This window comes from Lutra lutra, chromosome X (assembly GCF_902655055.1).
Source record: "Lutra lutra chromosome X, mLutLut1.2, whole genome shotgun sequence".
In the NCBI taxonomy this organism is placed as follows: Eukaryota; Metazoa; Chordata; class Mammalia; order Carnivora; family Mustelidae; genus Lutra; species Lutra lutra.
The window spans coordinates 64,276,848-64,294,261 of NC_062296.1; the positions used below are offsets into that span (position 1 = coordinate 64,276,848).

Here is a 17,414-nt window from a genome sequence, read left to right on the forward strand (position 1 = left end):
CCGTGTCTGTGTGTGTGGCTCTTGATTAACAGACGGTGTTCTGTGTATAGAGGGGCCGACGGGGATACTGGTGGACAAAAGGCCTAGTTAGGACAAAGAACTGCTGAAGGACAGACCAGCCTGGCTTTTGGATTCAGGTCTCCCAGGTGCTCCCCCACTCCCAGCCTTAGTTACTCCCAGAAAGAGTCCCCGGACCCTGAAGCCTCCAACCGAGCCGACCTGGCAGTCTGCTCCGTGTGCTCAAGTGTAAAAGCAAGCATTTGCATATTTTTCCCTGCTAACAAAGGAAATGTGTCGACTTCGGGAACATTTGGGCTTTCGGAAACTGTGTGGGTGGGTGTGTGCAGGAGGAGAAAGAAAAGTTCCCCCGACGATCTGCACACACCGCTGATTTCAGAGTCTGCTTTGGGGCCCGGAGAAAGATGGCCCAGCCCGCGGGCCCGGCCCCGGACAAGGGAGATGACGACGTGTTTGTGCGCCGGGGAATTGCCCAGGGCCATCGGTCCCAGGCATTAAAGGCTCCCTACTTATTAACCCAGCATTTAACAGCAGGATATGGGCTGAAGCGCAGTCAAAAGAAACGGCTCAACCTCCAAAGAGCAATTAAAATCCTGCACGAGGATAAATCACGCGCCATGATAATCCTGTTAATAAAATGCAGCTTGTCCTGACCCTTCACTCATGCAGCAAACTAGAATGTGATGTGGGTGGGGGTGGTGGGCAGAGAAGGTAAGGAAGGGCGGGGAGAGGTGCTCTCCCCTCCACTGCCCGGGCCGCCTCCCCCTCCCTGTAGGTGGAAAATTGGTGGCGTTTGCTTGCTCCCAGCGTGCCAGTGGCTCGCAGCCCAGCAGCCTGGGCTGCTAAGACTTCTGCGCTCGCTGATGATTTCTTGTCCCCAGCGAGCAGGCGTCATGGAATTACTCAGCCGCCTCCCTCTGCAGCTCCCAGGCCAAACCACCTGAAACCACCTGGGGTCGGTGCTTCATGTGATCGAGGGCTGGGTGGGGTGTTTCGCTGGCCCACTGACCCTGTGTAACCCTCAATCTGTTAAGTCGGCCCACACCACTTCCCCGGAGACCCAGGGTAGTTTCGGTGACTACACCTAACTCTTGTGCCTTCCCCCAGCCCTGATCCTCTTAGTCCAGGTCCCTCCCCCCGCATCCCAGCGGAAGATTCGGCGTGTGGCCCCCCAAGATCGTTGCCCAGCAAGTTGCCAAGCGTGTTCCCCAAAGGCTGGGGAAGGACAAGGCAGGAGCGGCCATGGGTGGTGGTGGTGATGTGCAGTTGTCGCAGATGGTGTGGCGCGTGGCCCTTTAGCCCCCCTCCCCGCCCACAGGAAAGTCGAGGGCTGCCCCTGTACCCTTTGGGTCAGGTGCGTTCCCTGACTCCCAGACATCTGTAGAACGTTGAGCGCAGCCTGCCTTCACGACTCTGCATTGTGTATGAATTGCCTAGAAAGCGGGCCTCTCTGGTTCCCTGTTCAGCTCTTCTTTATTCAACCTCCCGGGATTTTTTTTTTTTTTTTTTAAACAGACTAGACGCTTGAAGAAAAGCTGCCATCCAAGAAGACGACATGCTTTCAGCAACCCCCCTGTATGGGAACGTTCACAGCTGGATGAACAGCGAGAGGGTCCGCATGTGTGGGATCAACGAAGACAGGTGAATGTGCCCTGTCTGGCTGAGGCCTGGGGAGAGAGGGTGGGTGCCACCCCGCCCCCACCCCATGCTCCAGAGCCCTGCTGAAGCCCCCCTTAACCTTCTCAGAGCCAGAGTGGGCCCAAAAGGGGTGGGGGAGAACCATCTCCCGCCTAGCTGGCGGCCCTTGATTTACAGTTTTAACAGGCAACCCAGCTCAGCGAAGCATTGCCGCCCTTTAAAAGATTAGCCCCTAAAGCGGCCTTTCAGTGCACTTTCGTCCTTAATTTATTATTTCATATTTATGAAGGAGAATTAATCCCAGTCTATATGCTGCTTTAACTCTAAATGTCAGGAGTGTGGGCCCAGGTGGATCGGCATTCGATGTGCTTTTAAAACAAATAGTTTGCTCAGTAATAAATGGGGATATGGCCACCCCTTACTCCATTCAAGCCCCGGGTTTCTTGGTGTCCTCTACCGCCTACTCGGTGAGGCCATCGGCTCCTGGTTTCAGTCACCCGACAGCTCTGCTGGGCTCCCTAATCAGTGATTTTGGAGTGTGGGGTAGCAGCAGCTAAGCAGCGGGGGCCTGAAGCTGCTCTTGGGGTATCCGCTGCTACCTGTCAGCGATTTTATCCTGGGGATTTGGAAGTTGGCACCGTGTGCTTGCTGTATCGATGCTGTCTGATAACAAGTCCCAGGACGGCCACGGCAGCCTGGCACAGATGGGCGGCTTTGCTCCAGAGCCCGGAGCGGCTGACATGACATTTGTAGGCTCTTCGTGTGTATCCCCCGTCGCTGTGAGACGGGCAGTCACATACGGCTTCATTATCACCAGGGAAACCAGTTTTGTAGACCACGGTACCTAACTTTGGGGAAAAGTTTTGAAAGCCCATCCTGATGAGGAGCACAGAAGTGGCTGGTGTGGCCGGCCCTGTGACTGCAGCCTTGTGTCTCCACTTCGGCCTTCGGCCATTGGTCCTCCCTGATGTCTGACCTCAGGTAGAGCTTCGGAGGTCCTTGCTAGGACGGCGGAGCTACAGATTGGCCTCCGTGGCCTCTTCTCTTGAGAAAACAACGGCGCAGCATCTTGGTTTCCCTTGGCGGCCAGCCTGGGGCCCTGTCTGGGATTCCCTGGCCCCGTTGTGCCCAGCCTTGCCTTTGTTTTCTCCCAGCCCAGCTGAAGCACCATTTGGGGCCAGCTTTCAGTAGGGGCCGCTGGGGAGTAATTGTTCGGTGAGGGCGGTTTGAGGAACGGAGTTATTAGAAACTGGTCCGTTCGGGGGCGATCTGTGAAAGATGGAATAAGTGGGGGAATGCTTTCACGAAGTTTCGTATGTCCTTTTCACATAGGAAAATTCCTGTAAATGATGGTGACACTTCAAAGGCCAGACTGGAACTGAGGGAAGAAAATCCCTTGAACCACAACGTGGTAAGGCTTCAGTCTGAATATCCATCGATCTGTTATCCCTGGTGCATTAATTTGCATGCCACCAAGGGGTCTTTTGAGGGTGGGGCGGGGCCGGGCGGGTCCGAGTAGGATGCTGCTTATGCGGGACCTGGCCCTCACTGGAGCTCTTCTTGGCCCTGCACTCCCAGTGACACGCTGGCCGAGTCAGTCCCGTAGCGACCTGGTGGGATATGTCCCTCCTTTTCTTGACTAAGCCACGGGCTGCCTCCATGCTCTCTGAAGCTCGATAAATTTCCAGCCTCCAAGTAGACCCTTAGGGTTTCCTTTTCCAGTAAAATACGAAACACAGACTCGTCTTCAGATGGCAGGAGAGGAAGTCAAAAGGCACTACCACAGTTTGACCCCTGGCCTCTTTATTGATTTAGAAATGAGACAGCTAAAGTCCTCCTTCCCTGCCATCCCACCAAAGATTGTTTCTTGCTTGTTATGTTAAATAATCACCATGCTTCCCTACCTGGGGGGGTGGGGAGGGACCCCAGTGAGCACCACCCAGCCCCCCAACATAAGGGCCTGGGAGGTTCAGGTCCCGTCTCCCACCCCCAACCCCCCACCCCCGTCTGTACCCCATGAGGGTGGTGCCTAGAGTAGCAGAGCTGGCGTCCTCTCTGTTGCAGCCGAGAATTTTTGCTGAGAAAGTGAATTTTCCTGAGTTAATAGATGACTAAATTTAATGTATAGGTCCCAAGTCTAAAGGGATCAACCTTTTACAGGCTTTCAGGATACTAGCTGAACCAAGGTGAGAAGGCAGGTATGAAAGGCTTTTGGCTATGTGGGCCAGGGACGGTGGGCCCCCGTGGAGCCTCTCTTTTTAACCCTTTGTGCTCAGATGTGGAGGCTGATGTCATGTGAACCTAGCTGGTGGTTTCTCCTTGGGACCAGCCCTGCAGCTTTGATGGGGGCGTCACGAGTTAATACCCGTGTTCTTCTTCCACTAAGGTGGAGGCCACTACGGCCCATCGGATCGATGGCCTGGCCGCGCTCAGCATGGACCGCACCGGCCTGATCCGGGAAGGGCTGCGTGTCCCCAGCAACATCGTCTACTCTAGCTTGTGTGGACTGGGCTCAGAGAAAGGTCGAGAGGCTGCCACGAGCACTCTGGGTGGTCTTGGGTTCTCGTCCGAGAGAAATCCGGAAATGCAGTTCAAACCGAACACCCCTGAGACGGTGGAGGCTTCCGCTGTCTCTGGAAAGGCCCCCAATGGCTTCAGTGCTATCTACAAAACACCCCCCGGGATACAAAAAAGTGCTGTGCCCGCAGCAGAAACGCTGGGCTTGGACAGGCCTGCCGGCGACAAACAGAGCTCTCTCAACATCAATGGTGCTAGTTACCTGCGGCTGCCCTGGGTCAGCCCTTACATGGAGGGGGCCGCGCCAGCCATCTACCCTTTCCTCGACTCGCCAAATAAGTATTCCCTGAACATGTACAAGGCCTTGCTACCTCAGCAGTCCTACAGCTTGGCCCAGCCGCTGTATTCTCCGGTCTGCACCAACGGGGAGCGCTTTCTCTACCTGCCGCCGCCTCACTACGTCAGTCCCCACATCCCGTCGTCCCTGGCTTCGCCCATGAGGCTCTCTACACCTTCGGCCTCCCCGGCCATCCCACCTCTGGTCCACTGTGCAGACAAAAGCCTGCCCTGGAAGATGGGCGTCAGTCCTGGGAACCCCGTCGAGTCCCATGCCTATCCCCACATCCAGAACAGTAAGCAGCCGAGGGTGCCCTCCACCAAGGGGGTCACCAGCGGTCTGCCCGGGGACACAGCGCTCCTGCTGCCCCCTTCGCCTCGACCTTCACCCCGGGTCCACCTTCCCTCCCAGCCCGCTGCAGACACCTACTCCGAATTTCATAAGCACTACGCCAGGATCTCCACCTCGCCGTCTGTCACCCTGTCGAAGCCATACATGACAGTCAGCAGCGAGTTCCCCTCGGCCAGACTCTCCAACGGCAAGTACCCGAAGGGCCCGGAAGGGGCCGAAGGGGCCCAGTCGGTTCCCGGGCACACCCGGAAAGCAGCGGTCCAGGACAGAAAAGACGGTGGCTCCCCTCCTCTGTTGGAGAAGCAGACAGTTACCAAAGATGTCACCGATAAGCCACTGGACTTGTCCGCGAAGGTGGTGGACGTGGATGCTTCCAAAGCCGACCACATGAAGAAGATGGCCCCCACGGTCCTCGTGCACAGCCGAGCTGGAAGCGGCTTAGTGCTGTCCGGCAGTGAGATTCCGAAAGAAACCCTATCTCCTCCTGGAAACGGCTGTGCTATCTATAGATCTGAAATCATCAGCACGGCTCCCTCGTCCTGGGTGGTGCCGGGGCCGAGCCCTAATGAAGAGAACAACGGCAAAGGCCTACCGCTGAAAAACAAGGCTTTGGACTGGGCGATCCCGCAGCAGCGGAGCTCATCCTGTCCCCGCATGGGTGGCACGGACGCTGTGGTCACCAACGTCTCGGGCTCGGTCTCGAGTGCTGGCCGCCCAGCCTCTGCATCGCCGGCCCCCAATGCCAATGCGGATGGCTGCAAGGCCAGCAGGAGCTCCGTGGACAGCACGCCGTCCGTCATTCAGCACGTGGGCCAGCCCCCGACCACACCTGCCAAGCACAGCAGCAGCACCAGCAGCAAGGGCGCCAAAGCCAGCAACCCGGAGCTGAGCTTCAAAGCAAACGAAAATGGCCTCCCGCCAAGCTCGATCTTTCTGTCGCCAAACGAGGCGTTTAGGTCCCCACCGATTCCCTACCCCAGGAGTTACCTCCCTTACCCGGCGCCCGAGGGCATCGCTATAAGCCCCCTCTCCTTACATGGCAAGGGACCTGTCTACCCTCACCCAGTCCTGTTGCCCAACGGCAGTCTATTCCCCGGGCACCTTGCCCCAAAGCCCGGACTGCCCTACGGGCTGCCCACAGGCCGACCGGAGTTTGTGACCTACCAGGATGCGCTGGGGTTGGGCATGGTGCACCCCATGTTGATACCTCACACGCCCATCGAGATCACTAAGGAGGAGAAACCAGAAAGGAGGTCCCGCTCCCACGAGAGGCGCTACGAGGACCCAGCCCTCCGGAGCCGGTTTTCCGAGATGCTGGAGGCGAGCAGCACCAAGCTACAGCCAGAAGTCCCCTCCGACAAGAACCTGAAGCCCAGCCCCAGCTGGAACCAAGGGAAAACGGTAGTCAAGAGCGACAAACTTGTCTATGTAGACCTCCTCCGGGAGGAGGCGGACGCTAAAACAGACGCGAACGCGGCCAAGCCGGGCTTCACGGCTGAGAGCGTGGGCCAGAGCGTGGAGCCCAATAAGCCCCCGGCCGAGCCGGCCCTGCAGCCACACCGCGATTTTGTCGCCCTGAGGGAGGAGTTGGGGCGCATCAGTGATTTCCACGAAGCTTACGCTTTCAAGCAGGCCCCTGGCCAGTCAGTCTTCAGCTTAAGCAAGGAGAGCATTCCGGCGGGAACCACCAAGGAGAACCTGGGGCTGCCCGTCTCCACTCCCTTCCTGGAGCCGACTCTAGCGAGCGATGGCCCACCCGTGACTTTTGGGAAAACCCCAGAGGATCCCAAACCGTTTTGCGTGGGCAGTGCCCCGCCGAGTGTGGACGTCACCCCTACCTATACCAAAGACGGAGCCGACGATGCAGAATCCACCGATGGCAAAGTTCTCAAACCCAAGCCATCGAAGCTGGCAAAGAGGATCGCAAATTCCGCTGGTTATGTGGGTGACCGATTCAAGTGTGTCACTACCGAACTGTACGCAGATTCCAGCCAGCTCAGCCGGGAGCAGCGCGCCTTGCAGGTGAGCCGTCCCCCCCCCGTCCCCCCCACCCCCAAATTTCAGTGACTTTACCAGTTGTCAGTTCCGTTTTTGTTAATGTGGAAAGAGGATTGGGGGAGTATGGTAGGGCAGGGCGCCGGGCAGAGTTTGGTTAATGAAAGCTTATGGTCACGTAAATATATGTATGACATGTGTCCAGTAAGGGGACGTGAGTGGTAGCACTTAGGAGGTTCACGTGTCTAGACACTTGCCGTTATCCTGTAGATGCTAAGAGAGCTCCACGCAGACGCTGCTAACAGAAGTATTAATGATTGCGAAGGTTAGCTAAAGACTGCATGACGTCCCCTATCAGTTGCTTTGACTTCTCTGCCATTACTGTATGTTAACGAATAATGCCTAGCCATACTGCTTAGAAATGTCTTACGTGATACTTGGTAGAGATGTGTGGCAGCCGCGTGTCTGTGGGATTCGGGCAATTCCCCCCCCCCCCCAAAAAAAAACCTCGCTTAAAGGGATAGAGTTATGTGTTTAACTTGCTAGTGAATGATAGATGTTGTATAGGAATTTCCTTAAGATATTTTACTTTTAATTAAAAGATAAATAAAGCCAAATTGTGTTGCAATGTGAAGAAAAAAATTGGTTTATGCTTATAAAAATGGATGAAGTTATCTAAATGATCCATTGAGTGCCCATTTTAATTACATAGATGGAAGGATTACAAGAGGACAGTATTTTATGTCTACCCGCTGCTTACTGTGAGGTCAGTTCTTCAAATTTTTATTACTAGAATCTTACATAAACCTTTTGAGTTAAATTTCATTTCCAAATATACAAAGGGAAGTTTGTGGGCCATGGTCGTCTTTTATTCATTGTGCATTTTGTTTTCTTTTCTGTTGTTTTTGTTTTGTTTTCCTTTGCGTTGTGTTTCTGTTTTGTTTTTATTTACCTCCAAACGAGAATGTCTCTGTGCTATGGTGTATGCGTGGCTACACATACACAGCGCGTTTCTCTCTCTCTCTACATATGGCTTCACGAGTACAGACTGTGTGATTGCTTACGTATAGCTACTCTTACGTTTTTATCTATTACGTTTTAAAATATCTCAGTCGTATCATAAATTGTGGTTGGTTTTGGGCAAACTTTTCTTTGAAACTACTTTCCTTTAAGGTAAGGCAAATGAAATAGCTTTTATGGTAAGGTGTCGTGTTTTTTTTTTTTCTCCCCCGTCTCCGTTCTCTTTCTAGCGTGCAATGATGCGCTTCTCAGAGCTGGAGATGAAAGAGAGAGAAGGTGGCCACCCGACAGCCAAAGACTCTGAGGTGTGCAAATTCAGCCCTGCCGACTGGGACAGGTTGAAAGGAAATCAGGACAAAAAGCCAAAGTCGGTCGCCCTGGAAGAGGCCATTGCTGACCAGAATGACAATGAGAGATGTAAGTAAACCCCCAGCGGCTTACCCGTGGTGTGTGGGGTGGGGGGCACCGCTCCCAGAGCTCAGGGAGGCGACGGGGAAGCGGTTCATTGCTGCGGCCCTGTGGCCGATGGGCTGCTCAGAGAAACAGGCCGCTGTCACCGGCCCAGGAGGGAAGGACCGATCGTCTGTTTGAACGAGGTGGCGTCCAGGGATGGAGGCACCCGTGGAAGACGGCTTCCTGGGACGCTTCTCCTTTTCTAGGGAAATACCGGTCCTCTAGTTAGTGACGTTCTGATACGATACCAGCAGGAGAATGACCACGGGAGACATAAGCATGGCCATGTGTGTTGTGTCCTGTTTTGTAGTGGGTGCAGATAAGCTGCCCTGCCCTTCTTTTCGGTACCAGTGGGCTGATACTTCCAACCAAAGGTGCCTCCCCACCCACCACAGCGACAGCCTCCTAGGGAACGGAGGGTTCTCCTGTTCTCCCTCCAGAGATAAAGGTTTTGTTAAAATGGGACAGGGTCTATTGAGGGCACCAGAGAGATGAGATCATTGTTTTCAGTGGCACGTTTGTTGGCCACGGTTAGATGTTGACAACACGATCCAGGGGTGTGGAATAAACCAGTATAAAGAGGGGGTCTTCCCAGCAGACAGAGGTGGTATTCTGTTGGGGGGGCCAAAACGGAGAGGAAGCTAGGCTTTTCTCAAATCGCTCTTCGGGCCCAGCAGTGGGTCCCCTGCTGTGGTCTGGGGCCGTGGGATTTGCTCACGAGATGTCCCTGGCCACCATGGTGTGTGGGTGGTAAGTGGAGAAGGTCTTTCTCCGTCTCTTTTAAATGTGCCCGCGTGGGGGCCCAAAGGGCACTCCAGACCTTGGAAGCCTCACTGGTGAGAGTAAATTTGGGCGTCTGGCTGAGTGTCAAGGTAACAGGGGGTGCAGAATCCTCCTGACACGGGGCAGGCAGGGATGGGAGATGCATTTGTGCAGGCTCCGTGCTGTTGGGTGTCATGGGTTTGGCGTTCATTGGCTCCTGATGGCGTTTGGGGGAGAATTTGTGGTTCCGGATGGAGTTTGGGAGACTTTGTGGCCCCGGAAAGGGCGCTTCTCACTGCTGAGGGCACAGACCACCACCCCACCCCCGCCCCCCACAGTCAGCCTTGGGGTCAGACAAAGGCCTGTGGCCAGGTTTCTGGGTAGGCCACGCCAGGACCATTTGTTGTTCTTCAGTCTCAGAAGAAGGGAGTTTTTTGTTGCTAGTCAGTGGCGGGGACTCTGATGTGCCTGGAGTAAAGATTTCTTTACTCTTCCACCTCAGGGGGATTGATAGGGGAGCATGGAGGGTCTGAGCTGCTGTTCAGTAAAGCAGAAACGAGGACAGCCCTTTGTTTCTGACTTGCCCAGGCCCTATAGCTCAGGGGTTAGAGCACTGGTCTTGTTTCTGACTTGCCCATAATGCCAGCTCTTGGGGAAGCCTCTCAGGGAGACCTGGTAGATGTGAGCAAAGCTGAGTTAACAGGTAGGTGCCTCTCTGAGGGGAGAGGGAGTGGGTGAGGTAGGCTGGAGGAAGGGAGCAGGAAGTTAGGCAGCCTTGAGTCTTCTTGCCCTTTGTCTGGGTTTCGAGTAACTTGGCCAGACCCGGGGTGGCTGCCGTTCTTCCCATCTCACTCACCCTGGCTGCCTTCCCAGGGAAGTTTATGTCCTCCGCATCTTTACTGCTGATCCTAGAGACGAGTACTCGGTCTGGTCAATGGAGAAGGAGAGCCCAGATGACTCAGAAAGGCCTCCCTCCTCCCCTCCCCGGAGTCCCTCCAGGCTGAGTCCGTTGGGCTCTTTTCCTGGAGCACCCAGGACACGCAGCAAGGCTTGGGTCATCACCAGGGGCCAGAGAAGGATTGGGGAAGGTGGGGGTGGGGGCTCACTTTCAAAGATGGGGGCCAGGAAGGGGGTAGGTCACCATCCGCAGTCTTCTGGGGACTTGGCAGTTTGTGGTTGGTCAGGAGGAGTGACCTAGAGGAACCGTTGTCCTTGCTGTCACCTCCTCAACTAGGGAACAGTAGATGGTGGATCCATTTGGTTACAACTTAACGGGTTGTCTTGTCCTTTTGGCCCTCGTGTCTTGAACCCACGTGGGCTCAGGCTCTGCTCCACATTGGTTCTCTCCTCACAGGGGTCCGTGTGGCTGAGAGCCAAGCTGTGAGCTCGTGGGAGCTGGGGTGAGGGTGGGGGTGGACGGGGCTCTGAGGAGGTTACGGGATGCCTTCCAGATGCCTTCCTTCTCCCCAGGCTTCCCTCCCCTCCCGCAGACCCCAGGAGCTTCTAAGATGGTGGGTGCTTCCAGTAGGGGCTGGCCTGACAGGAGCGAATGCAGTCAGAAACACCACGGTTGGGATTTTCATGTCCTTTTCGTGGTCAGAGTCAGTTTTTATTTTAAAAGTCCAGCTGATGCCTTAGGAGGCTTTGCCACTTTGGAAGTTTATCAGTAGAGGAAATATCAGTGGCATTCTGAAGGTGGGGAGGGACAGGGACAGTCCCTTCCCCTATGAACTGGGAGCGATGGTCTCCCTCAGCAGCCACTTGGCTGGGGCAGACCCGGGATCTGCCCTGTCGAGGTGCCTGGGTGGTACCTGGAAGAAGCCTCGGTCAGAGGACTTCACCAAGCTTTTCTCAGGCCTTACACCTGTTTGTTGGTGAACTACATTGAGTTTGGGACCAGAGGTTCCCCCCTGTGCCCCTTTTGTAGAGGCCTTGAGTCCCCACAAGGTTAGCATTTACCGGGGGTGCTACAGTCACATACAGATCAGGGAGTTCCCATCATGGGGAACCCTCCTACCTTGTTGAGGGCTCACTGGGAGGGGGGTGGGGGACTGGCCCCTGATAGTGGGGGTGGGTGCTTTGCTGCCCCCAGTGAGGCATAAATGTTGCCATGGCGAGCTTTCTGTGAGGTGGCGTTATGACACAATCAGGACAAAATTGTGGGAGGCCCTTGAGTCACGGGACTGGTGCCACAGGGAGCAGGTGTTAAGCCACGAACCACACAGCCACATTCATGTCTGCTTCGATCAGGTGAGCAAGAGCGTGTGCCGTCCCGCCTGTAGAAGGGCTGAGAGTAGTGGCGGTGGCCGACCCAGTGGTTAGGTCCCCTGTGTGTCCAGCTCTCTGTCTCTTTCGCTCTCAAGGGTAACCCCATGAGCTCTGGCCAAAACGATTTCATCTCCAAGCTCTGGGTCGGGTTTGTGATGTGGAGTCTCCCCCCACCCCAGCCTTAGCCGGTGGCAGTGTGTCTCTCGGTTACTCATGGTGGCTGCTCTTCAGGGTTCTTACTGAGGCAGGTCTTGGCTCAGTTCAGTTGGGATCTTTGCCCGAGAGGCTCGGGAGCTGTGGAAAAGATGGGGGACCCTAGTCTGGGGAAAGAGCCTCTAGTGAAACAGGGGAGACAGCAGCTCGGTGATGTAGTGTGAATAGGTGATTTCATCAACCTGTGACTGTAGCGGCAGGAGGGTTCCTGGGGGGGGGCACAGGTGCGACTTTGCTCCCTCTCCTTGTGGGTAACGGGGTGCCCTCTGCCCTCAGGCGGCAGCTTCTCGGTGGGAAGCCTGGAGGAGACCTGGGGAAAGGCTCTTGTGCGCTTGTTGGGGACACTGTGGTGCATCGAGGAACAGGGAGCCGAGGTGTCCAGTCGGTGGCTGCTTGCTGACCACGGCGAACGGCTGAGCAGGCTAGGTCGGACGTGAACTGCACTGTTTGCAAGTTTGCAGCTGGGGTGAAGATGCACGGAAAGCCTTCTCCCGGAGCAAGGCGCGCCTCATTAGGGGACCTGGGGCTGTTACAGATACAGGTGATTATGACACCTGCAGTTAGAGTGTAAATCCAAGAAGGCATCTTGGGAGGGAGCGAGGCGTAAACAGATCAGGGCGCATCTCAGGTGTGGGCCAAGGTGGCCAGGGCCCCACAGCAGCTAAGCTGTTGCTTGACTGTGACCCTAGAAAGTGTCCATCACCTCCCAGTCACCTCTGCTTTCAAATCACCTGCTTTGATCCATCTTTCCTACCTCCGGGAGGGGACGACGCGTACACTGAATTAACTTAAAAATGGCATAAGCTGGTTCCTATATTCGTGCACTGATCCCCAGCGCTTCCCACGGGGCTCTCTGTGAAGGCCGACCAGAGACCCCAAATGACCAACTGGGAGGGCTCACGTCTTCAGATTTTATGCAGTGGGGCTAACATGAAAGCTAGTCTGACAGTCTTGGCGTCCCATCCGTTCGTTCCAGTGATTTCCCCAGCCCCTCTCTCCACTGGTTTTGGCCTGTGTTTATGAAGCCCAGTCCGGGAGGCGGCTGGCGGTGATAGTCCCACTTTACAAGTGAAGGGGACCGAGTTGTAGAGTAGAGCTGTTACTGCTGGAGCAGCTAGGAAGGTCACAGAGCAGCGGGCATGTGACACTCACGGCCTACCCCTCTGCTTCCCCAGGCCCAACGTGGGCCGCCGCACGTCCAGGCTGCCACTGAGCCTTGTGTCCGCCCGCAGCCATGACAGCAGACCCACATGGTTGGGTCCTTCCACTATTGAGAGCACAGCCTAGCCGGGGCCAGGGATCGATCCCACCCCCCAACGCACACACGCAGCTGACCACCACTAAATGGCGGTGATGTCCCCAGGAAAAAGCCGATTGGGGAACCACGTGGGCCGGTCAGGAGCAGGGAGGGATATTTGAAGTGGCCCCCGGGGGGTCGGGGTGGGGAACGGAAGAGGAATGGGGTTGGCATATGAAGAGTGTGTTTCTGACTTCATCAAGAGATGGACTCGCACAGTTCTGCTCAGTGTTAGCAGAATACCAAGCTCCTGCTCCTTAACATCCCAGCGATGCTTAGGGAATTAAGTGTGTATTAGAAGAAAGGTGAGCCAAACCCTTGGTGAGCCATTTCTTAGGCTAGAGAAACAGCAGCGCGTGATGTTGAGCTGAGGTGATTTGAGGAAAGGTCCAGAGGTGAGGAGCCCACCCATGTGGCTTAGGGAGCGCTGGAGGGAGCAGTGCAAGGAGACACACCTGTCGGCCAAGGGGGTGGAGCCTGGTGTTTGGAATGTCCTCAGGTGCTTGCGTGTGAAGGAAGGCATGAAGGGAGTGCCAGGTGGGGTAACTGACGTCCCGTGGGTGTGCATGGTGTCACTGAGGTGTGTGTGGGGGGGAGGTGGGGGGAGGCTAATATACACTCTTTCTGCTTTTTCCCTTCCTCCGATGTGAGAAAGACAGGGGGACGCATAGCGATAAGGTTGAGTTCTTCGAAATTGCCCTTGACCCTCGTGTGCACACCAAGAAGCCTCTCCTTTGGCTTCCCCAGGCTCCTCTTCCCATCTCCCTTGGTCCCCTCGCTTCTCTGCCTGCCAACACTCCCTGCCCCGGCCCCCCTCCTTCACTATCTCCCAGTTGACCCAAGGGGACACAGATGCGGTCCCTTCTGCAGATGACATGTAGGAGCTATTTGTTCTCTTTATTACTCAGCCTTCCTTTTATTTCAAAATAATGCCCTCAGCAAATGTTGCCCGAGAGATTTCTTCGGTCAGCCCTGGCTTGGTTGGCTCTTGCTGCAGGGTCCCCTGCCCCCCTGCGGGAAGGGGCCCGGAAGGGACCTAAACGTTGTGAAGCTGTGGTGATGCCTCATCTTCCGATTCTCCTCGTGCCCCAATTATAAAAAGGTGCAAGGAGAAAGTTGAGCATCGTAGATGTCTCCGCTTTCTGCTTAGCTGTCCTAGCCCTGGGACCTTCTGTCTTGGTGGCCTTTGTGCTTCCAACGTGTGAGGGCCCTGGTGTTCTGGAGAAGGGTCTGTGGGTGGCAGATTACCATGGATGGGCACGGAGGTCCTGTGTTCTCACAGTGACCTTTGGGCCTTCATTCCTTGTCCTGCTGTCGTCTATCCTCCCCAGGCGAATACAGTGCTGGCAACAAACATGATCCTTTTGAAGCTCCAGAGGACAAAGATCTTCCTGTGGAGAAATACTTCGTGGACAGGCAGCCTGTGAGCGAGTCTCCCACTGACCAGGCGGCTGTGGACATGCCGCACAGCCCCACCCTCCGGCTAGACAGAAAGCGCAAAGTCTCAGGTGATAGCAGCCACACCGAGACGGCTGTGGAAGAGGTGCCCGAGGACGCTCTGCTGAAAGCCAAGCGGAGACGGGTCTCCAAAGGTGAGCTCAGTTGGCTTCAGCTGCCTGCGCATGCGGCGGGGCGGGCGGGGGTGGTGGTGCCAGACCCGAACTGCGCTGCCCGCCCTCACCACGGGGCACCCAGGGGGAGTCCCTCATGCAGAGCAGTGGCGGTCCCCCGTTCCCGCCCTGGAGCCCTGGGGAAGCCGCTTATGCCTCCCCTGTGCCCAAAGACAGATGCAGGAGCTTGAGCCCAAAGATGGCCAAAGATACCGAATAAGTCCCCTCCCGAGAGACTTAGGGACCGCTCACTCCCCTTCCCACCCCCACCCCTATTAGCGATGCGTAAGACAATTTGTTCCCCCCCAGGGGGCTTTTTGATTAATTTGTAGTTATTTTTCCATTAGATGACTGGCCTGAGAGGGAAATGACAAACAGTTCCTCTAACCACTTAGAAGACCCACATTATAGTGAGCTGACCAACCTGAAGGTGTGCATTGAATTAACAGGGCTCCATCCTAAAAAGCAACGCCACTTGCTGCACCTTAGAGAGCGCTGGGAGCAGCAGGTGTCGGCAGCTGAGAGCAAACCTGGCCGCCAGGGCAGGAAGGAAGTGACCCAGGCGGTTCAGCCTGAGGTCACCGCCCAGGGCAATAACAGCCCCGAAGAGAAACCCGGCAGGAAAAGGGCTGAGGCCAAAGGCAACAGAAGCTGGTCGGAGGAGTCCCTCAAATCCAGTGACAATGAACAAGGTACACAGAGGCCGCCCCGCTCCTGCAGGGTGGGTCACCGGCCTTCCCGTGGGCAAGGGCCCCAGGAGGAGCCGAGTGCCAGAGAAATGGACAGACCAGGTCGTGGCAGGCAGGGAGTGCTTTCCTTTGAGATCCTTCCAACCTCCCGCCCTGCCCTGGGGAGGGAGTGTATAGTGAGGGGAGCTCAGGAGGGAGCTCGTTGTCTGGGCAACCCCATGGGGCTGGCCAGTGCCCTCTGTCCAGCCTCAGCCTGTGTCTGCTTATTTAGGTCCTGGGCACCCAGCTCCCCCCACCGCACCCCCACCCCGGCCCCATGGTTGCGGGGTGGGAGATCTGGAAGAGCTGGCTCCTGCCCTTCTCCTGTCCAGGTCCTTTGAGGAAACTTGGGGCCACTTGGCGTTTTGTGGGTTAACCTGTTTGCCGTTTGAATGTGGGATAATTAAAATATTAATGCTTTGGGAACATAATTGGTATATCTTTAAAAACTGAAGCCGCTCCAGTGATCAGTGCTAACAATGGGCTTTTCTTTCCGCACCGGCTACAACTGTGTAACGCCCGCTTCTTCTCCCCCTCCCTCCTTCCCGCCCGCCACCCCCTCCGGATTTAGGCTTGCCTGTGTTCTCCGGCTCTCCGCCCATGAAGAGCCTTTCAACCACCAATGCGAGCAGCAAAAAGCAGACTCAGCCAAGCTGCACGCCAGCCTCGAGGCCGCCTGCCAAACAGCAGAAAATTAAAGAAAGCCAGAAGACAGATGTGCTGTGCACAGACGAAGAAGAGGATTGCCAGGCTGCCTCCCTGCTGCAGAAATTCACCGACAACAGCGAGAAACCATCCGGGAAGAGACTGTGCAAAACCAAGCATCTGATCCCGCAGGAGCCCAGGCAGGGCTTATCCCTAGCGGGAGACTACTATGTGGAGAACACGGACGGCAAGGTACCTCTTGCCTCCCCCCTACCCCCGCTCCCCTCTGGGCCTGGGACAGCACAGCCCACCTGCCTGCCGCCCATCTGCTTCTGGGGACAGAGCTTCTCTTTCCCCACGTTCCTCCCCCAAATATCACACCCCACCCCCCAGGGCCCCTCCGTGCAACCCGCTCTTCTTCCCAAAACAAAAGCAAGAGGGAAGGTTCCTCCCTTGTTTGGGTCTGTCCCTTGGGAAAGCGGGTCACCAAAGCCTGGCTTAACTGTGCGCACACGCGGTTTTGTGACAGGTGACCGTCCGGAGGTTCCGAAAGCGGCCTGAGCCCAGTTCCGACTACGATCTGTCACCAGCCAAGCAGGACCAGAAGCCCTTCGACCGTTTGCAACAGTTGCTGCCAGCTTCCCAGTCCACGCAGCTGCCACGCTCCAGCTCCCCTCCAGAGGCCACCCAGTCGCGCCCGATGCCTCCAGAAGCTCGGAGACTCATCGTCAATAAGAATGCGGGCGAGACCCTCTTGCAGCGGGCCGCCAGGCTCGGCTATGAGGTGAGGGGCCTTGTTGGGGGTTGCCTGGATCCCAGGAGCCCTGGCCGTGGCTCCTCAAGGCTGTGGGGGGGGGCAGTGGCGGGGTCCGGGCGCAGCCCCCTCCTCACCCGGGACTGGGCTGGTATTCCAGCGGGGTGTTTGCGTTCTCCCTGCTCGCGCGCCGGGCTCCTGCCGCTTTGCGGGCTTGTTCAGTCGCCACGTGAAGAGAAAGGCCTCTCTGATGTTCACGTCCGTGTTCAGGCAGGTAGGCTGCTTCGGCACCCTCCAGTCTCGCTCACTTATCTCTGATAAAAAATCTGACATAACCCAGGGCTCAGCGACTGGGGGAATTTTAATGAGCCCTTTTGGATTCTGATTAGCAAGGGGGAGAGAAGTTATTAGCTCTATTTTGGGTTGTCTCTGCTGTTCTGGGCAAAGCGGTGCCCCTGTCGGGAAGGAGCAGGAGATGTCCAGGTAGGGCTTGGGGTTGGGGGGCAAACCTGAAGAGTCTTTTTTTCCCCAAGAGGGTGTGCGGGGGAGGGGGGTGCTGAGGAGGGGGATGGGGAGGATTGGGGGGGGGACTCGGCCTGTGCCTAGGACTCACCGCCCCCTCCCCCAGCCTGCTCCTCTCCCAGACCGCCTCACGCTGCTGGACTTGCCCTCTGAGAGATATATTACCCCCTCTGCCCCGCGCGGCTCCCCCACCACGCTTGTCAGATGAAATTGTGATGTAAGAGCCCACAGGGCAAAGGCATTTTTTATGCTGGCATCAGCCCTCTGGGAGTTGAATGGTGGAAAA

General features: G+C 56.2%; 1 protein-coding gene across 12 annotated transcripts in view; it reads left to right on the forward strand.

Annotated features, from left to right (window-relative positions):
- Positions 1-17,414, forward strand: part of BCOR (BCL6 corepressor) — a 51,560-nt gene that overhangs the window by 18,605 nt on the left and 15,541 nt on the right. For 6 of the 12 annotated variants that reach the window (XM_047715509.1, XM_047715508.1, XM_047715512.1 and 3 more), the window contains exons 2-10: positions 1,534-1,659; positions 2,989-3,067; positions 4,043-6,883; positions 7,569-7,622; positions 8,107-8,293; positions 14,201-14,461; positions 14,827-15,171; positions 15,779-16,104; positions 16,382-16,636. In XM_047715509.1, the coding sequence (XP_047571465.1) occupies positions 1,574-1,659; positions 2,989-3,067; positions 4,043-6,883; positions 7,569-7,622; positions 8,107-8,293; positions 14,201-14,461; positions 14,827-15,171; positions 15,779-16,104; positions 16,382-16,636 (4,434 nt within the window). In that variant the 5' untranslated portion in view covers positions 1,534-1,573. The remainder of the gene's footprint in view (positions 1-1,533; positions 1,660-2,988; positions 3,068-4,042; positions 6,884-7,568; positions 7,623-8,106; positions 8,294-14,200; positions 14,462-14,826; positions 15,172-15,778; positions 16,105-16,381; positions 16,637-17,414) is intronic. The other 6 variants (XM_047715517.1, XM_047715518.1, XM_047715515.1 and 3 more) reach the window with 3 other exon arrangements.